This window comes from Globicephala melas, chromosome 3 (genome assembly GCF_963455315.2).
Source record: "Globicephala melas chromosome 3, mGloMel1.2, whole genome shotgun sequence".
In the NCBI taxonomy this organism is placed as follows: Eukaryota; Metazoa; Chordata; class Mammalia; order Artiodactyla; family Delphinidae; genus Globicephala; species Globicephala melas.
The window spans coordinates 60,840,073-60,862,329 of record NC_083316.1 but is presented as its reverse complement, the minus strand read 5'-3'; the positions used below and the strand labels follow the sequence as shown (position 1 = coordinate 60,862,329).

Below are 22,257 nucleotides of genomic sequence, written 5' to 3'. Positions count from 1 at the left end.
TATTTCACTATTCTGTGGGAAGGCATTTGTGGTTAGGCTCAGCTGGGTGGGTTCTTTTGTCTCTGCTGGGATCAGCGGATCTTGGTTAGGTTCGCTTATGCTTTTGTGGTCACCAGGTAGATGGGGTTGGCAGGTTTACAGTGGTCTCAGCTGGGATGACTGGGGTCTTTCTCCATGTGGTTACTCAAGTGCTAGTTCCCATAGGGATGGAGTTCAAATACCAGCAAAAGGGCAAGCCCCAGTGTAAAACTCTTTTCAAGTCTGTTTTCATCATGTTTGATGTTGTCTCATGGGCTAAAGCAAGTCAGGAGCTGGAGTGAATTCAGTAAGTTGATAAATAAACTCTACCTCTTGATGGGAGAAGCAACTAAATCCTACTGCAAGTGGTGGTGGAAATAGGGAGATTGGTGGCCATGTTTGCTGTATACCACAGTGAATCTAAATGTCTAGAATAGATTTTTTTAAAAAGCCTACTTTTTGGCTTTTGCTGTCAAGTGAACATATTACTACATGAACCACATTTAATTCTTTGTACTCAAGTCATGACTTTGTCAAAAGTTACATATAATTAGGTATGAAGTTTTTTACTCAGTTGCAGACCTGAAGAACTTTCAATCTGTTTTGTTTTAAAAGATTTAATTCTGTAGTGTACTAGAAAAACAAAACAAAACTGAAAGAGTCATTATTGGTAAGAAATACATTTAAAAATATACAAATGATGTAACTATTATAAATAGTAGAGCTCAGTGTTTTCATTCTTGATTTAATAGTTTAGATAATTCAGATATCTTTTTACTGTTACATATGTATATTATATATGCATTGTCAAATTATAGAAATATCTTTCCAGTTTTTAAATAAATATTGTTATACTTTTTATGTTTTTATTTAGTTTTTATAGACATCACATTCTGGGTTTTTGGTCAGCTGTTGTAATCCAGGTTTCACGCTTCAGGTCTTTAGATGATATCATTTTATTGAGAATTTTGCTGAAGGATTTTCTTGTTTTCTCAGTGGCTCAGCTAAAAGCAGTGAGTGGAAAATTTTCTCAGGTTGGTTTTTGAAGATACCAAATAAATCCTGTATAACCTAACAGACAGCAGCCTTTTCTTATCTTCTTTAGTATTTTTTGAACATAAAGTGAGGGTCATATTGATTGGGAGATCACTAAAGAAGGCTAAGCCTCAGCAAGAGTCATCCAAAAAGTGGACTGTGCTAAAAATTGCATGTAATACTTTAGCATTTGACACATTAAACTAAACTGAGTTCATAACACATTTTAAGAATAGTTTTCTCTGTTGCTCATTTGACCATCCCTTGCTCCTCCAGGAAACAGACAAGGTTATGTAGGATGGTGATCATGACTGGAAAAGAATCAGATGACCCATGAAATGCCAGACTGAAGAAAAAAAATGTACTTTAGGTTGACTGGTGAAGCTGTACATTCACAAGAATCTAGACAAACTCAGTACAGTTTGATAATTCACTAACAGCAAACAGTATGTTACATCTTTAAGACAATGTTCTAAAGCTAAGAATATCTTTTTCACTAACACTTAGAGAATAGAAATCAGTAATCAAGATCATTTAGATCCTCCTAATACCTGGTTTCCCTGGGAAGTAGACAGTAAAATGGAATTAAGCATGCAAAAGGTTTATTAGAGAGAAATACCATTGAAGGGAAAAGGGAAGAAGCAGGATTGGACAAGGGGAGCTGTCTCAAACTGTGATGCAGATTTGACAAAGTCTCTGTAAGCCCAATGTGGAGCTCTGGAGGAAAGAATGCTCTTTAGATGAGTCCTGCATTAGGGAAATAACTAGGAGTGTTTGCCTGCAGTGCTTAGACATTGGCTGAGGGCCATCCAAGAACGTGCCCTGGCTTCCACCAACTTGCTTATATCCCAGGGGCTGGGGGCCAACTGAGATAGTTTGACTTCAACTTGAAAGCTGAAATGGACCCTGAAGTCAACAGCTGGAGGCAGATAACCATATTCCTCATAGCTGGGCAGCAAGTCCTCTCTTGAAGGGGTATCTGCAAGTCAAGATCTATACTGCCTTTCTATACAAACTCTATCTTGAGATCAGTAATGTTGGATGAGAGGACATTTTCTTTATAGAAGAATTCAAGTTAGGAAGAATCATGGAATTGGAATATTATAATTTCGCAACCTCTAATATAATAACAAATTTAGGCAATGGTTATTGATAGCTGTTAACATCACACACACACAAAAAGATTGCTGGAAATTGTATTTCTTGTTGGGGTACATAAACTGCTTATGAAGTGGTCTTACCAAAAAGTCAAATTCAAATATGATTAAGTCTTTAGATCTCTCAATTTACTAGAAACGCAGGGGACAGAGGTGTATATCAAATGACAACATAAGAAGGTAGCTAGCAAAATCCAGAACTCTGTAAGACAAATGTTTAATTGCAAGGAAAAACATACATGAAGAAAGAATCAATAGAACAAGAGAGACTTTAGAGATCAGTTGCAGCGTATGAACCTTATTTAGATCCTGCTTCTAATACACTTAAAAAACATTGTGAGACAGGGAAATTTGATTACACTGTGGTGACATTAAGAAATTAAATGTTAACTTTAGTTGTGATGTAAATATATATTGAAATATTTATTGATGAAATGAAATACAGTGACTGGGATTTGCTTCAGAATAATCTGCAAAGGGGGGATTGGCTGTGGTACAGATGAAACAGTATTGGTCATGAGTTGATAATTATTGAAGACATGTTACCTGGAGATTTTTCTTATACTGTTTTTACTTTTATATATACTTAAATTCTTCATAATGAAAAGTTTAAAAATGATATATATTTGATATAGAGGAAAAAAACACCAATTTAAAAGGTATTTTTGTTTCAGTGTAAAATAAAATTTTTTCTTAGATATTATTAGATGCAGGAATCAAACAGATGGACATGAACCCATCAGCTTATAAAGTAATAACTATCAAAAAGCTGGATTAAAGGATGTAGCTTTGATGTATTATTAGATGCAGGAATCACACAGATGGACATGAACCCATCAGCTTAATAAAGTAATAACTAGCAAAAAGCTGGACTAAAGGTTGTAGCTTTGATATACAACCACAGTGGGTTTCCTGATTTTCACCCTGAGTTACGTAGACGTCACTGAATCACGGGTACTGCTGGACATCTGCAAGCCTCCCACTTGGATGTAAGTTTACCTCAAAAATAAGAGCAGACCAGAATGTTGCCTCTTTATGAACAGTCAAATCTCAGAGAAAACCCAGAAGGGTCTGAACTGAGCATACTCAATTCATTCTCTTAAACTCATTTATTACATCAGTGGGACAGAGAGAGGCCAAGGAACTTTCTCTAGTAGAAGTTTTTCAACTTTACTACATTGTAAAAACTGTATACTGTTTTAGTTGCATCATGATTAGAAAGTACTTGTCGATTTGGTGGGAAGTTAGTTAACCATGGGGACTTCTGTATTGCCATGATAATACTCTATTATTTTTCCAGTGCTTTATGGTTATGTAAATATTGAATACAGGAAAGTTTATGTTCAGGTTTATGGATTATATTTTTTATGTCCTTTAAGGTTATGTTTGAATCTGTAGCACCTTTGACTTAATTGAAATAAATTCTTTTGAATAAGGACTATTAAATAAGCATGTAGGTAATGGACATAGGAATTACATGTAGAAATATTTTATTTTATACAAATCTTTGTGAACCTTTGCTGTACTTTAAGCCCACAGTTGGCAAGAATGAGAGTGCTTTCTCTGAGCTGTCCAAAGGAAGGTGTTTAAAGGAAATGATTTCTATAAACTGAAATGAGTATAACTGAGAATTCTCAATGGATTCATAATTTGGACCCTGTAGCATTCCATAGTAATGTAGACTGTGAGCTTTTCAAGGGCAAGAACTATCTCATTGATCTTTACCCTCAGGATCAAGCATATAGATATATAAAGTTAATGCTTAATATATAGTTAATGCTTAATATTTCTTGAATGAGTGGATCATTGACTCTCACAATTCTCATAATGAGGGGAAGAGAGGATGGAACATTCTAGAAGCTCTGCTATAGGTCTTCATTAAATCACACTTCATGTTTTTAAACTTTTTTCATGCGTATAGTTTTTGCTTAGTCATTTAATTAAATGTCACTAAATTAAATGTACAGTCTCAATGAGTATTTTTAAAGAGTTGGTTTCAAGTTGAGAAAACTTGAAGGTTATGCATAAGAGTGGGATAGGAGGGGCTTCCCTGGTGGTGCAGTGATTAAGAATCCACCTGCCAATGCAGGGGAGACGGGTTCGAGCCCTGGTCTGGGAAGATCCCACATGCTGTGGAGCAAGTAAGCCCGTGCGCCACAACTACTGAGCCTGAACTCTAGAGCCCGCGAGCCATAACTACTGAGCCTGTGTGCCGCAACTGCTGAAGCCCACATGCCCAGAGCCCGTGCTCCGCAACAAGAGAAGCCACCGCAATGAGAAGCCCACGCACCGTAACGAGGAGTGGCCCCCGCTCACCACAACTAGAGAAAGCCTGTGCACAGCAACAGAGACCCAACATAGCCAAAAATAAATAAAATAAAATAAATTTATAAAAAAAAAGAATGGGACAGGAAAATGAAAAAATAAAAGGAATTTATTTTTGTATGTGGTGAGATTCTGGGCTTCACATATTTTGAATTTCTAGTTTTGTTTTGACAGTATGTTGGTATATTAGTCATGATTAAAGGGGAAAGTGAGGTTACATTAATACTATTAATCTATTTTACAGAGCCCCCTTTTTTTTTTTTTTTGGCGGTACGCGGGCCTCTCACTGTTGTGGCCTCTCCCGTTGCGGAGCACAGGCTCCAGATACGCAGGCTCAGCGGCCATGGCTCACGGGCCTAGCTGCTCCGCTGCATGTGGGATCTTCCTGGACCGGGGCACAAACCCGTGTCCCGTGCATCAGCAGGCGGACTGTCAACCACTGTACCACCAGGGAAGTCCTACAGAGCCCTTTTAACACTTAAGTGTTTGCTTATTCATTTATTTACTGAAAAAGCATTTCTTCAGTCCTTTAAACCTGCTAGACATAATCAGAAATTTGTTGGACTAGAAAGTGCCATATTAGAAAGATCAATAAATACAATTACTAAAATTCATTAATTATAAAAAGCTTATATTTTCCTATTGTAACATCTTAAAATTTGGATACATCATATAATTGATGGTGTCTTTCATTAATAATTGACATCATTTTTTCCTTAATAGTACATAAAATAATAGTATGTCTTATATTTGATGAAATATAGTACATTTCTAAACAATCACTAAGTTTTAAGATCTTGAAGCAAGAACAACATGTAATTGATCTTGGCAGTTCCCTGACACATGACATGAAATCTCACTACATTTTGTGTTAATCAGTAAAGAAGGATTTCTCTTAAAATCTTATCTTTAGATTTGAATCTTTGGATTCTATTAATTTAGAGTGTTTAAAAGTTTTTTTTGTATATTATTATATGACAGTATAGCCACTATTCTTCCTTCCATTGACTAGATTAAACCTTATTAATATCTTAATTCCTTCTTTTTTATGGTTCATTACTTCTTTTAATCAATTACAGTATATCTTACTGTTAGGGATTCTTGAGTTGAATTTTCATTTCTAAAAATTTGGAGATGGTTGGAGTGTGTGCTTGACTGATGAGGATAAACTGATTAAGATAAACTGATATAGTGCTGCTAGTTTTCAGTTATTCATCCTAGGAGAATGGATAATTTGCAAATGATCTCCCACCCTTTTATTAGTTAGTTTATGATTGGTACTAATATGTAGCAAAGTCATACTGGTTTACATTTTAAAGCTTCATGTTTCCTCTTTAGAGCAGGTAATAAGAAATACTGGAATGGCAAAAAAAAAAAAAAAAACCCAAACAATAGAATATATGAGAATTGAAAAGCTTGAATAATATACACACTGGATAATTGACCTCTGAACAATTAAAAACAAAAAGGGCTGTGATTTCATGCATTACTATTGAGCGTTGTTTAGATTTAACTTTTGTTCACCACTGATTAAATTAAAGTTTGAGGTGAAATGCTCTGTATCTCATTTCTAAACTCTCAACCGTTCAGTCATCTCTCATTGTGAAGTCATGAGATTCAGACATGATAAAACAATAATGAGAAGTTAACAATCAGGGTTAGAAAAAAGTATGTATTTTAAACCTGCACTCTTCTAAAAGGGAGAAAAGCAATTATAAGAGTTTCAAGAATCAATAGAAATTGATGTTTTATACCAAAGAAATCTTAAGACCTTGAGTTCTGCCCTGCCCACCATCATGATACAAATAAAAAGAAATCAATAGGCCTAGAAACATAAGCTATTAAAGATTTACATCCAGTGACTGTTTTTGATACTCAAGGCATTGTTTAGTGTTTTGATTCAGAAAATCTATGTAATTAAGCATAAGAAATTACATTTTAAAATATAAAATGATTGTTTTCTTTTTAGTTTCTATATCTTTTATATTTCATTTTGAAAATAAAATAAATGTTAGGTATGGATTTTAAAATAATTCTTTATATGATTTCTGTCTAGTTAACTAAGACGTTTTAAAGGTCCTTTCTGTTAAAAAGATACGTAGCTCTTTATTAAAAAATTACTAACGGACTTTGTCAGACTGTATTAGGCCAGTTTCCCATCTCCTGGATAATCTCTTAGCTCATGCAGTAGAAAATGTAAGCAAAGGATTTTGAAACGAGTGCTGGGTATGGGAATTGTCAGAGCCAGTGAAGACAATAGCTATGTGTGAGGCTTTGAAACTGAGCATGAGAAATTTGAACTTGAAGCTCAGTTTGGAGTGTTAAGGAAAGTGTTACATGACTGAAGTAGTGAGATTATATGGATATCTATAGGGTAAAATTCAATAGAACACATACTCTAAGGAACAAAGTAATTCTTGTATCCTAATGTATCACTTCTCTGCTTTTCTCCTAATGACACACATAAGGCTTACAATGATAACTTTAATGAAGCTGTTCAAGGCATGCCCAGATTTTTGTGAAAACACACTAACAGTCTTGCAAGGAAGTAACACGTTTTCTAAATGCCATAGCTGCTAACAGAGTACCATTTATTAGTGGTTGTTAACCATAACTGCATGCTGTTCATAGCTGGTTCTCTACAATACCACTTCTTTCTCTCCTATTCAGAAAAGCAAACCTTGAATTCAAGTGAATGAAAGTGATATTATGGGAACAACTGAATTGATTTTGATTCCTTAAAGAATGATTTACAGCTCTGCAGTGACCTAAATGGGAAGGGAATGTAAAGAAGAGTGGATATATGTTTAACTGATTCACTTTGCTGTACTGCAGAAGCTAATAAACATTGTAAAGCAACTATATACTCCAATTAAAAAAATCATTTACAAACTTGTATACTACATTATTAATAACAAATTACTTGACATGCTTACAATGTGATTGCTGTACACCACTGTGTTGGGACACTGCTTGAGAGTAGTGTTTGATTTTATTATAATGCAGGCACTATGGATGAATAATCCTGTACAAGTGATTTTTCTTGATAGTGTTTGTGTCATGGTTATCTTCTACTCTACAAAATATAGATGATTGTTCCTTGACATGTAGTGAATGGGTGGTAAAGAGGGGAGAGAAGCTATAATTTAGTTCATCACAGCTCTTTTCTCTTGCCATGAAGCAAACTTACCTTTAAACTCTTTTCATTTCAAGAATTTTCGCTGAAAAAAACAAAACAAAACAAAAACCAGACCTTCCAAACCAAAGAACACAGTATTTATGTGGAAAGACCACAGAGCTGAGGGGAGCAAAGGAGAGAAACTGGCTTTAAATAGTAGAGTTAAAATATCTAAATATCTTTACCTAGAAAGTAAGGAATCTAAGGACATGATTCCTTTGTTCCACTCCTAGAATATCATTTCCTGTCACTGTAGCTTTTCCTCAGCTTGGTTTCATGCCACTTAAGTCAGGGTTTAATCATGATTTTAAAGCAAGGAAGAACTTTAAAGATCATTGATCTCCCTTATTCTTAGTCTAGCAGTTTATTCATTTTAACTTTCTGAATGGTCTTACTTATCTTTGGATTCTCAGTACCTGGCACAAAACTTAGAAGGTATTCTGTAAATATTTGTTAAATTAGTTTAAAGAACTTAATCTGTATTGATATTAGTAAGTCAAAATACTATTAATAAGGTCTGATGGTATCTTTGTAATCTTAGCACTTAAATGTCATCAGTGATTTTTTTTTTCTTGACCTTTTTTCTCTAACCAGATTTGCATCTGCTGGTGATGATGGAATTGTAGTTGTGTGGAATGCCCAGGTGTGTATTGTTGCTATGTGGATTGTGTAATAAAGACATGACTGTATAGTTGAGTATGCGTTCATAAACATTATCTGGAGATACACCTGCATATCAGTAGGTTGAGACTAGTTAATGCTCGAAAGGGCTGCTTAGGATGAATGCATTTAAAATGAGGACCAATGTTCCATAATAGAGTTTTTTTATTTAATATTTTTTCCGATAAACAAATGCTAGGTTATGAAAATAAAAGTTTTAATCTTAATTAAACAAAATTTATCAGCAACTATGCACTGATTCTGAAAATGAATCAGATGTTGACTTTTGTGGAAGACAATTTTTCTGTCAGAATCGTTTGATAGCATAATATAGCATTCTTATCATGTTTGACTATAATAGTAATATAATAAAAGGTTTATTTTTTCAAAAATATTTAAGGCTTTACCAGATTTCTCTAGGACTTCTCTTCTTATCCTTGGATTCTCAAATTATTCTCTTTTGAAGCATTTATCTTCTTGCCCTTGTTTGGATTGTTATCTGGTCTGACTCAGTCAAGATCCTCATTTTTCGGTGGCTTTGCCTGTGATTAAAGCAGTTTTTTTAACATTATGTTCATCACGTGCATCATGAAATCCTGCAACCTTGGAGAGATTTGCAATTTATCTTATACTTACATTGCATTTCTGTATGTTTACTACTTGGGAAATCAGTGAGAAACTGATAGATGAAGACATTGGATGGATGGGAATAGCTGTTGATGTTAGAGAGAAGTAGAGTCCATACTGACTTTACGAGTGGTTGATACATTACTGGATATATATATCCAATTGTTGTTACTGTTATGCTGACTTTTATTTTCTTCCACAGCGTTATAACTGTGAAGACTTAGATAACAGATGCTTGCATAATGAAGACTCCTTATTTTTTTCCTGCTGATTAAGTTACAGATATTTTTATGCTTAATTTACACTTATAATCTTAAAACCATATGGAAAGAATACTCTTTTAAACTTCCTGTAACAATCTGCTAAAAATTAGTATTTTCTATTAGAAAATAATTAAAATTAGTTATAGCTACTCTCTTAGCACCTAATGTTTAGATACTGTTTGATTGTTTAAAGTTAAATTATAAAATCTAAGTAATTTCAGATGGAATGTATATATTTTCTACCTGGTGATTTTTCTTAATGTTGTCATTTAAGATTATTTAAGCTATTAACATTTTATTGATATTTCAGACAGGAGAAAAACTTTTGGAACTCAATGGACACACTCAAAAGATAACAGCTATTATTACATTTCCTTCTTTGGAAGCTTGTGAAGAAAAAAATCAACTGATCTTGACAGCCTCTGCTGACAGAACAGTTATTATATCCTTATAGAACCAAGTGGCATAGCTATGGTGATCCAAGGGACCAGTACATATGTTATTAGTCTTTATCCTCTTGGGGTCTGTCTGTACATTCTGTTTTAGCAAAAATGATTTTGTTCTAGCCTTCATAAGACACTTAAAAGTATTAGGCGTCTGAAAAGTATTAGACTGGAAATTGCAAGTTAAGGCTTATTGTTGTTGGAAACTTCATAACTAAAGCTGTTTTTCTCAGAGTTACTATTATATCAAATTACATAAAACAGGAAATGGGAGAATGTGGGCTTAAAAATATTTTTCATCTCAGATTGCTTTTCAATTTAGAGAAACAAAGATGAGTTGAACTGGAGAATAATTCACATTTTTTTTTCTGTTCATTGTACAGCAAAAGAAACTTAATGGCCCCAACCCATAAGAACTTTTTGAGGATATGAGTCTGGCAGAAAAGCGAATTACCATCTGCTCAGCATTTAATATATGTAGTATTTTATTTTATTTTTATTTTTGGCTGAGTTGGGTCTTCGTTGCCACATGCAGGCTTTCTCTAGTTGTGGTGAGCAGGGGCTACTCTTTGTTGTGGTGCATGGGCTTCTCATTGCGGTGGCTTCTCTTGCTGTGGAGGACGGGCTGTAGGTGCATGGGCTTCAGTAGTTGCAGCACACAGGCTCAGTAGTTGTGGCACACAGGCTTAGCTGCTCTGCGGCATGTGAGATTTTCCCAGACCAGGGATCCAAACCCATGTCCCCTGCATTGGCAGGCAGATCCTTTGTTTTTAATATTTATGTTTCCTTTGCCTTTTTTTAAAAAAATAATTTAATTTATTTTTGGTTGCATTGGGTCTTTGTTGCTGCGCGCGGGCTTTCTCTAGTTGCGGTGAGCGGGGGCTACTCTTTGTTGCGGTGCGCGGACTTCTCATTGCTGTGGCTTCTCTTGTTGCAGAGCATGGGCTCTAGGCGCATGGGCTTCAGTAGTTGTGGCTCATGGGCTCTAGAGCGCAGGCTCAGTAGTGGCACACGGGCTTAGTTGCTCCATGGCATGTGGAATCTTCCTGGACCAGTGATTGAATCCGTGTCTCCTGCATTGGCAGGCGGATTCTTAACCACTGCACCACCAGGAAGCCCCATATTTAGTATTTTCAAACAATTAAAAAATGTAAATGATCTTTCCTCCCCATACTTTCAATTGAAAATTTAAGATGTAGTAGCCATAGTAAAGTGTTATAAATTGCTTATATGTGCCAGGCATTGTTCTATTTTACATTTATTAACCCATTTAATCCTTATAATAAGTATTTCTATTATTTTCATTTATAAATAAGAAAAGAAAGGCACAGAGAGGTTAAGTAACTTGCCCAAGGTCATGCAGCCAGTATAGGGCAGAAGGCAACAGACTGACTGCAGAGTCAGAGCTCTGAATCACTATGTAATACTGCTTTCATAAAATATTTTTCTTAAATAAATAAATTTTTCTTAAATAAATTTAGCCCTTTTATATTTGTTTGTGGAATTGGGTCTGTGAAAGCCATAGCTAAATGCTATGGATAGCTAATCTTTCATTACTTTTTTTTTTAAGGTATCATAGATTAGCTTTAAAAAGTCTATGCTTATCTGAGAATTCTCTTTAAATAGCTTCAAGCATTACTGAAGTAAGTTTTGGAGTAAGTCCAAAGGTATAGGTGTTTCTTAGGCTTCTGTAGAACCAAGACATAGTTTATGACACACTTTAAATGAGCTCATCAGCTGAAGTGATTTCTAGACAGAGTGCCAATAGGTGAAAGAATTTGAAGAAAAGGTTTAAGTGGAGATAAATGATATTTTATGGTGATTACAATATTGCATAAACAGGGGCATAATATGCACTCATATGTTTAGGTCAGAGTAGCTTTACTACTGTTGCTCTGTTGAGGCAAGTGTTATTTTATGGACTAAAGGTCTCTTTTTGGGGTTTGTTTTCAGCATCAGTATAATCTCTGCAAAAATAGAATATCAAATACTTTTTATTAGACTGTTCCTAAGGTACTATGATACTATTTAGAGCCAATTATTAAAATTACTATTACAGTGCAGACGTGAGTAGCTGGGACAATATCAGTATAAACTTTAACTGTAAATGATAGTATAGAGTTATTTCCTTCGCTGAATGACGTTTTTTGTTAAAAATAATTTCAGGTTGTTTTGTTGGCAGTTTCTTTTATTCATATGAATTCTAAATTTACCCTGCTTGGGTCTCTGCTGTTAACTAACTTCATTAATTAAATGCTGAGGGTAGACTTTATTTCTTTGTCAAGTGATGGTCTTAAGAATCCATATATATGTACATATTTATTTGTATGTAAATGTGTTCTCAGATATGATATAAAATGTATATCTTACCATAGGAAATGGTATGAAAAATTTGAAAATCATTATGCTCCTTAAGTCAAACTAACCTTGGACATTTTATGAGAGGTCCTGTAATTATTTTAAATATGTATATAGTTAATAGGAATACACTGTTACTGTCTTCTTTCAATCAAGATAACAGTAGTAAATGATGCCAGGCACATTGAAGGAGCTTTCAGTAAATGTTAATTAATGGATGTGATAGTTTTTAGTATAAATATTTTATGTTCAATGTTTATTAGATTACGGTAGATTGTTTTGGAGAATAAAACTTAAATTTTATATAGTTGCAATATTTAATGCCTGTAAACATTCAGTATTCAGACCATTCATTCTGTTGGTATTTTCAAATGGTTTGATAGTAAAATTTACCTCAGACTTATTTTACATTATAAGTCTGCTATGCTAAGTTGTTGAATTGATTTTTGTGGTAGTATAAACATGAAATATTTCATGCTTTATATATTTTCTATGTAAATGTGTAATATTTGTGATTTATTAGAAAAATTATAATTAAGGTTTAAAAATTCTGCTGAGAAATTATTTCTTAACATAAATTTAGGTATGGGACTGTGATACTGGCAGACAAGTTCAGAAAGTGTCATGCTTCCAGTCTACTGTAAAGGTAAAATTTTTTTTTTTTTTAAGGTAAAATCTTAATCAGATACTTTACGGTAATAATCTTTTTGTTTCAGAAAAAATTGTTTAATGATTTAGCTGAAATTACTTTTGTAGGTTTCAAAAATTACTTCTTCCACACATACACAGTCATTTGATTCTTCTAACACTAGATTTTGGGGAGTATATATATTAAATGCTAGAATTTTGAATTTTAAATTAGAGCAAGAGGTGAATCTCTATAGTAAGATAAGGAAAAAGGTAGTAGTACCTAGTATGTTTTTAGTAGGTAATTCTAGGAAGAGATATTACTTTCAAAGTGACTACAGCAATAGCTAGTCTCTTTTTTGTTTGTTTGTTTTAGCTTTGAACTAAAACATGGAGTTATTTGTCCCTCACCATCTATCTTCCATAAAATGATAAGGGTAAGATATAGCAATTACTTAGTTCCAGAACAAAATCTTTTGTGGCTAATTGGCTGCTACTGTTAGGTTCATTCATTTTATAAACAAATATTAATCGGAGCTTATTACTTGATAGGAACTCTGCTACATGTTGGAGAAACAAACTTGGATAAGACTTGGCTACATTGATTTCTGTAGAAGAAATTACCTTAAATGTTCTCAGAAAGTACACTGTTTTTCAATAATGTCAACAAGTTTGGGGAAAGATACTAGTAAACTGAAATAGTGTTTCCTCATTTGCTTTGAAGATTACTGATCTCTGTATTGGAGCTAACACTTTCAATGTAAAAAAAAAATCAGTGTGCCAATAGTCAAAGTATTTCATTTTTTTCCCTAAAAGGCAGCATCTCTGGTAGCCATCTTATGCTACTATGCTATTCTGATTATCAATTTAGAAAAGTTTCTGGGGAAGAAAGTGCCATTTACTATATACTGGTATCCAGTTTTACAATGGACTGTCTTTGAAGTCAATAAAATATTGACCTGATCAAAATCTCTACGCTTTATGTGAAAAGATGCTCCTATTAAATTCCTCAAAAAATAGTCTTGCTTATTTGACTGAGGTAATTAGGATTCAAATGAAAATATATGCATTGAAGGAACAGGGAAGGAGAAAAAATTTAGTGTATTTGGGGGAAATTCCTTTGGTGAGCTGTTTCATGAACTGGTCAATAAAAAGTATCTTATTTCGGGGCTTCCCTGGTGGCACAGTGGTTGAGAGTCCGCCTGCCGATGCAGGGGTCGCAGGTTCGCGCCCCGGTTCGGGAAGCCTGTGCTCCGTAACGGGAGAGGCCACAGCAGTGAGAGGCCCGCGTACCGCAAAAAAAAAAAAAAAAAAAAAAAAGTATCTTATTTCGATATGGTGAAAGGACTTCCTCTTTCTTTTTTAATGAGCAGCCTCCTTTCCCTTGAAAGTACTTCTTAAAGGGGTTTTACTGTACTGTTAATCAGCTAGATAGTTGTGTTTATTCCCACTGTGATCCTGTTTCGCATTAAAAAAAAATCGTTAAATACAGCATTTCATTCATTTTAGTTCAGTGGTTCAATTGTTCTTGAACTGATAGTTTATCAGAGAATTTCAGATCCTTAATAAATATACGAAATACTATTATTTATTTTTTGAACTAGTAAAGTTTCTTTATAATAGATGATATTAGCAAGGAGGTGCTGAAATTGGCATTTTTATTGTCATTGAGAGTATAATCAAAATGATCTTCCTGGAAGGCAGTTGGCTTTATGAATGAATCTTAAATTATTATATGAATTGACCCAGTGATTCTACTCCTAGAAAACTCTTTAAAGAAATGATAAAAACTTGGGCAGCGATTTATGAACAGAAATATATATTACAAATATATTTTATAAATGGATGATTGACAGTATCCTAAATGTCTTATAGGAAAATAGTTAAATTATGGTAGACATATATGCTAAAAATGGTTTCAGAAGAACACATAGCTTTTGGAAAATGCTAATGATAAGATGTTAAGTAACAAAAGCAGTATAGTATCCTCAACAAAACACTAGCAAACCAAATCCAACAATATATAATAAGGATTATGTACCATCATCAAGTGAGATTTATCCTAGGAATATGAGTTTAGTTTAACATCTGAAAAATCAATCAATGTAATATACCATACATGGTAAGAATAAAGGATGGAAAACATGATCATCTCAATAGATGCAGAGAAAGCATTTGACAGACTCCAACATCCTCTCATGATAAAATACTCAACAGACTAGCAGTAGACGAGAGCCTCCTCAACCTGATAAAGGGTATCTAGGGAAACACAGCACCTAACATCATATTAATGGTGAAAGACTGACTGAATACTTTCCTCCTGAGTTCAGGAACAAGACAAGGATGTCTGCATTTGGCATTTCTCTTCAACATTGCACTGAAGGTTCTGACCCAGGGCAGTTAGACAATAAAAATGAAATAAAAATCATCCATAGGGGCTTCCCTGGTGGTGCAGTGGTTAAGAATCTGCCTGCCAATGTAGGGGACATGGGTTCGATCCCTAGTCCGGGAAGATCCCACATGCCGCAGAGCAACTAAGCCCGTGGGCCACAACTACTGAGCCCATGCTCTAGAGCCTGCAAGCCACAACTACTGAGCCCAAGTGCCACAGTTACTGAAGCCCGCGTGCTTAGAGCCTGTGCTCCACAACAAGAGAAGCCACTGCAAGGAGAAGCCCGTGCACGGCAACAGAGTAGCCCCCACTTGCCACAACTAGAGAAAGCCTGCGCGCAGCCCCGAAGACCCAACGCAGCCAAAAATAGATATAAATAAATAAATAAATTTAATTTTTAAAAAGCATCCATATTAGAAATGAAGAAATAAAACTGTTTCTATTCACAAGTGACATGCTCTTCTATATAGATAATCCTAAATCCATAACAAAACTATTAGAACTAATAAACGGATATAGCAAGATTTCAGGATACAATCTCAATATACAAAAAATTAACTGTATTTCTTTAAACTAGCAATGAGCATTCCAGAAATAAAGAAAATTTATTTGCAATAGCATCCAAAAAATAAAATAGAAATAAATTTAAAGAAGAGCTATGAGACTTGTATACCAAAAACTACAAAACATTGTTGAAAGACACTAATGAAAATATGAATAAATGGAAAGAAATTCATGGATCAGATTTAATATTGTTAAGATTGCAACGTTACCCAAATGATCAACACTGGACAGAATCTCAGCAGGCTTTTTTCCCCTCAGAAATTGACAAGCTGATCCTAAAATTCATGTGGAAGTAAAGGGACCCCATAATAGCTAAAACAGTTGTGAAAAGAAAGAACAAAGTTTCAAGATTGAAACTTACAAATTTCAAAATTTACTACAAAGCTATAGTAATCAAGACAGTGGTACTGGCATAAAGGTAGATGTACAGATCAGTGGAATAGAACTGAGAGTCCAGAAATAAAACCTCACATATGTGGTCAATAGATTTTTGACAAGGGTGTCAAGACCCTCCAATAGGAGAAAGAATAGTCTCTTCAGCAACTAATACTGGATCTAGATATCTACATACAAAATAATGAAATTGGATCCCTACCTCATGCTGTAACCAAAAATTAGTTCAAAATGGGTCAAAGACCAAGATATAAGAGCTGAAACTATAAAACTCTTAGAAGGAATATGAGTAAATCTTTGTGTCCTCGGGTGATACAAAGTGTCGCCTTTGTGTCCTAGATGTGATAGCAAAAGTATAGCAACAAAAGAAAAAAATGATAAATTGGACTTCATCAAAATGAAAAGCTTTTATACCTCAAAGGATACCATGAAGAAAGTGAAAAGACAACCAATAGGATGGGAGAAAATACTTGCAAATCATATATCTGATAAGGAACTTGTATCCTGATTATATAAAAAGAGCTTTTACAAATTAACAATAAAAAAGACAACCCAATTAAAAACAAAGAATTTGAAAGACATTTCTCTGAAGAAGGTGAGCAAATGGCCAATAAGCACATGAAAAGAAGCTCAACATATTAGTCATTAGAGAAATGCAGTTCAAAACATAATGTGACACTATTTCACATGCACTAGGTGGTTAATATCTAAAAGACAGATAATAACAAATATTGGTAAAGATGTGGAGAAATTAGAACCCTCTTACATTGTTGGAGGGACTGTAAAATGGTACAGCCACCTTGGTAAATAGTTTGATAGTTCATCAAAATGTTAAATAGAGTCATTTGACCCAGCAATCTCACTCCTAGGTATTCCCAAGAGAAATAAAAATGTCCACACAAAAACATGTACATGAATGTTCATAACAACATTACTCATACTAGCCTAATGGTGGAAACAACTTAAATGTCAATGAACTGATGAATGGATAAAATGTGTATAACCATACAGTGGAATATTATTTGGCAATGAAAAGGAATATAGTACTGATATTAAAAAATCAGAGATTAGACACAGTAGGACGTCTTGAAGTACAAACTGCACTGATTATTTTTAACCCTTTTTATTCCAGCAGTTTAAAAAGCAACCCCATCCTCAGCCCAGGGAAGATTACCAGAACCTTTTCCTTTTTATTTTTTAATACATATTCTCTCTTGCCCTTGTGTTCACTCAGAGTTAATGGGTGGGGAGAGAACTATGAAAGGTGTGGACTTTAAAGTACTGTTAAAGGTAAAGGACTTCTACCAACCTTGAAATAATTTCCTGAGTCAAGAATTAGGAGGTTTGAATTTGAAAGATACATAAAAACTAAGGTCATATTTTCAGTTTTATTTAAAAAGCAGTTTACGTTAAGCTTGTGTATTAGTTGTCTATTACTGAGTAACAAATTACCTCAAAAGTTAGTTGTTTAAAACAATATCTCAGTGTTGGTGGTCAGGAATAGAGAGCAGTTTAGCTGGATGGTTCTGTCTCAGTGTCTCTCCTGAGGTTGCTGTCACCTTCAGGTGACTGGGGTTGGAGGTGTTAGGGGGTCAGATGCTAGGTGAGTTAGTGTTGGTTGGTGTCCAGAGGCCTCACTTCCTTGCCTCACTTCCTTGAGGGTAAAAAAAAGATGCCAGCCACAATTAAAAAAAAAAAAAAAAAGATGGATCCTTCTCCATGCGGCTGCTTGTGTGTTTTCAGAACTGTAGAGTGAGTGATCTGAGAGAGCAAGGAGGTAGACACCATGTCTTTTATGACTTAGTCCTTTAAGTCACACACCATTCCTTCTGCCTCATTCTGTTCATTGGAAGCCAGTGACTTAGCAGAGCCCACATTCAAGGGGAAGAGAATCAAGCTCCACCTCTTGAAGGGAAAGGGTATCAACTTGTGGACATATTTTAAAACCACCGATGAATGCTTGAATTTCTAAACTGATAACTATTTCACATGAATTTTGCAGTGTTTAGCTCTTCTTCAGAGACTAGATGTTTGGCTTTCTGGTGGGAATGACCTCTGTGTGTGGAACCGAAAATTAGATCTCCTGTGTAAGACTAGTCACCTTTCTGATACAGGTAAAAACAAATCAAGGTAATTGTGAACCATGATAGACTCTAAAAAGACACAGTGAATCTTCAAAGAGACTTTCCATGAATACAAAGGAAATATAGATTTTCTTTTTAATTCTGAATATAAGATGTAGCCGTATTTCTCCAATTCAGGTTAAGGGTTGTGTAAAATATATTTCCATCTCAAGTTGGAAGGAAAAGGTCCCCCTTCCTTTGGCTTCCCCTTCCTTTCTAACAGAATTTCTCAAAAGTGATCAAGAAAAACCCTTTCATATATGCTTCTGGGCCATGTCTTAAACTGAGTTTGATGAGCATGTTGACACCTGGAAGCAGATCTTTATGACTTTACAATAGCATTTTCTTTCTTTATTTGTAGGGTCATCAGACTTTGAATAGATTCCTAAGGATGACCTCATTTTACAGTTGGTTTTACTAAAGAAACTTCACTCACGTGCAAACTTACTAATAAAATTCTATTTTCTCAGAATTCTGTTGACATATACTTTTGGTTTTAATAGAAGAAAAATCAGTTTTGACTTATATTGATATCAAGGAACTTAAAAAATAAAAATTTATTCAGAGTAAAAATATTTAAGTATAAATGAGTAAATTTAAATGACAGTTACCTTGAAGTCATGTGATACACTATTATTTTTGTTTCTAAAAGTAGTGAAATGAACCCATGGACATCCTAGAAAGAATACAGGCATACCCTGTTTTATTGCACTTCGCTTTATTGGGCTTTGTAGATACTGCATTTTTTACAAATTGAATGTTTGTGACAGCTCTGAGTCATGCAAGTCTATTGGCACCATTTTTCCAACAGCATTTGTTCACTTTGTGTTTCTGTCACATTTTGGTAATTCTTGAAATATTTCAAACCCTCCACCAGCAAAAAGATTATGAATGGCTGAAGGCTCAGACAGTGGTTAGTATTGTTTTAGCAATGAAGTATTTTTAAATTAAGGTACTAATATGTACAATGTCTTCTAGACATAATACCTTTGCACATTTAATAGATGACAGTATAGTGTAAACATAACTTTTATGTGCACTGGGAAACCAAAAAATTTGTGTGACTTGCTTTATTGTGAGAATTGCTTGATTTTGGTGGTCAGGAACCAAACCTGAAATATCTCCAAGGTATGCCTTTGTTATTAAACTTCATTTACACTTCATTATTGGAACTAGTTTATCTCCACATGGGTATTATAAAATACCAGAAAAATAATATGATGTCTTAGCAAAACTAAATCCATACCTTACTAGGATTTACAGTTTAACTTCTCAATTCAGTGTTCAATCACTAGTAATCTTGTTTGAATCTAGAGTGTATTTTCGTGTTTACTATTATCATGAGTTACATCTCTTTATTTACATATATTTTCCTTCCTATTTCTTATACTAGCCTGTGGGTATCTGTGAATTTTTATTTCATGAATTATTAGTAATTATGTTGTGAAATATTGAAATCAGGGCTAAAAACACCTTTTGTATGTTAATGGAAATAACCACCTATTATTGCAGTCCCCATTCCTGTTACGAGTTATCTTTGAGTACTGTACATTAAGTAGTCACAGTTTGCCCTGTTTATCAGTGTTTCAAGATATAGCAGAAATCTTTGAGGAAATCAGTTAGAAAGCTTTGAAAAGGCCTTAGGTTGCCATTGGTGAGCTTTTCATGATTTGGATTTAGCAGTACTCTTAGACCCTTATCTTATAAAGCTCCTTTCAGTAAGCCTTGCTTGATTTATGGACTGGCAGGGCTTTTAGAACAGTTATTACATATTTGGAAATAAGCAAAGATAATCTTAGTCAGTCTGATGCAATGGAAGGAGGCTTGGACTAGAAAACAGGACATCCATGCCCTTTCCAGCAATATGTTCTGTGATTCTGTGTATTAAGTTGCTACTTCTGGATTAATGAGTTTCTAGTATTTTTATTTCATAAATAATTTAATAAACATTTTTTTAAACAAGCTGTTTTCTGCATCTGGAATTCTCCTCTGCTACCCCTTCCCCTGCTCTCCTATCTCTTCTACTTCTTGTACCACTCCTCCTCCCCTTTCTCCTCCACCACACCATCATCCCCCCATCTTAAACATGGGAAAATAGAAACATACTGTTAAAACAGTATGTGGAGAAAAGATTTTGGCCAGAAATACTCCCCAAGTGGGAAGGTAAAGTAAATGAGTAGAATACTTTCCAAATTTGTGTATATGTTATAAATTACATATATATAAAATTACATATATTTTATAATGGAGAAGTGAACTTTTAATAAACAGGGTTTTTTGCCAACACATGTGGTGGTTCTAAATCTAATACATGAATATTTTTTGCTGACAGAAGTAATGTAACATATTTTATAGAAAGTAACGTAACATATCTTATAGAAGTTATGGTTACCCTAAAATCATTTCATGATTCAGCTATAAAAAGATACTTAGAATTGTATGCTTAATAAATGAAATGTGATGGAATGTTGAACCTGATTATTCTAGTAATAGAAGGAGTTTTGTAAATGTGTTGATTGATTATAAACATATTATTTGAAGGCCACTTTCCTAGCTGTTGACGGTTGGCTCACTCATTTACTGCCAGGGAGCCCACCCAGGCTTCTTAAATTTACATTGAGGAGCATGCCAATTTTATATCTCATTTGAGCTAGCCATCTTGTAAATGGTGATGATGATTATCTTAAGGGTTCCCTGGTAAATAAGTTCACCACAATAGTAAAAATATTCAAAGAGCATTTCCTACTCTTAAATCAATAATGTCTTCCAGAGGTCTCACCTACTTTTCACAAAATCATTTTCCATATGTAAGCAAGCACGGAAGTGTGATGTAGCAAATTGTGCGTGCTTTATAGTTACCATCCCCTTTATAGGAATGACCAACATAAATCTGAGAATGTTTTTGTTTTTGATGTAATCCATGAAGAAAATAATTTAACCTTCGTTTTATATGTTTTTGTGAAGGGATCAGTGCTTTGATTGAAATACCTAAGAACTGTGTTGTGGCAGCAGTTGGCAAAGAACTGAGTGAGTATGACTCTTTTTTTCTTTTATTTCTTCTTCTTTTTAAAAATTTTAAACTAGCCTTGTATACACATTTCAGAAAGACTAATTCAAGGGACATCTTTCCCGTCCCAGTCTTAGCCTCCTGGGATTGTCGAAGTGATGTGGAACCCAAGACGTTTTCAAGATCTTAGGTCAGTTTTTTACCACACTTGGTCTAACATAGCCAAGTGGGCAAGGTAACCCCATTCCTCTGATGCTAGAGAAGGCCATTTACATTCCACAGTCCTCTCTGTTGCTGATCCACACTCACACACTTACTTAGCAAAAACTTTAGCCACATAAAACAACTATCAACATTCTGGAAACTAAAAGCTTGAGTTGGGAGTGTTGGAGGAGGATTATTTGGGGAGTTCACTAAGATAGGAACTGTGGAGGTTTTGCCTCAGGAAGCCAGAATGGGGCCCATTTTCTTGTGGGGGAGTTTATGCCATTTCCCTCAGACTAGTGGGACAGCAGAAGGAGGGATAGCAACAGGAATTTTGTAAATGTATTAACTGATTATAAACATGCAGTTTGAAGGACACTTTCTTAGCTGTTGACTGTTGGCTAACTCATTTACTGACAGGAGCCTGCAGTAAAAAAAAACCTTCTATGTTCATTACCTTATGGATGAAATTTGGGTGCTGAGAAGTGATAGAGTAAGCACACTTCTTAAAAGCTGCTTTTTTCTTGAAGAATTTTTGTAGCCCAGAGGGCATTTGCTATTACTTGTGCTGCTGCTTCTAGAGACCAGCCTTGAGATTTGCTATGACCATCAGTTGGCATGTTTGCAGATACCAGTGAGCCATGAGTTAATTGTTCACCATTTATAAACTGTTGTCTGCAGGCTCTACTGCTTTGCAGTCACATTTCTCTTTCTTCAACTGAACTTTCTGTGTGTAATCATGTCTGAGAAGTAATTTTCTAGACCCTATGCTTATTCTTTCTTTTCATAAAGTAATTTCTAAAGATATAATTCTGTGTTTAGTTTTTTTTTTCTTTTTCCTTCCTTGCAGAAATTCAGTTTTCCCATGTTCTTTATTGACCTG

General features: G+C 34.6%; 1 protein-coding gene across 4 annotated transcripts in view; it reads left to right on the top strand.

The window, feature by feature from the left end:
• The window catches only part of WDR41 (WD repeat domain 41), a 169,181-nt gene that overhangs the window by 122,304 nt on the left and 24,620 nt on the right, over positions 1 to 22,257 (top strand). For all 4 annotated transcript variants that reach the window (XM_070045151.1, XM_060295916.2, XM_030846243.2 and 1 more), the window contains 5 exons: positions 8,308 to 8,356; positions 9,574 to 9,705; positions 12,648 to 12,710; positions 18,043 to 18,154; positions 21,128 to 21,190. In XM_070045151.1, coding sequence (XP_069901252.1) covers positions 8,308 to 8,356; positions 9,574 to 9,705; positions 12,648 to 12,710; positions 18,043 to 18,154; positions 21,128 to 21,190 — 419 coding nt within the window. The remainder of the gene's footprint in view (positions 1 to 8,307; positions 8,357 to 9,573; positions 9,706 to 12,647; positions 12,711 to 18,042; positions 18,155 to 21,127; positions 21,191 to 22,257) is intronic.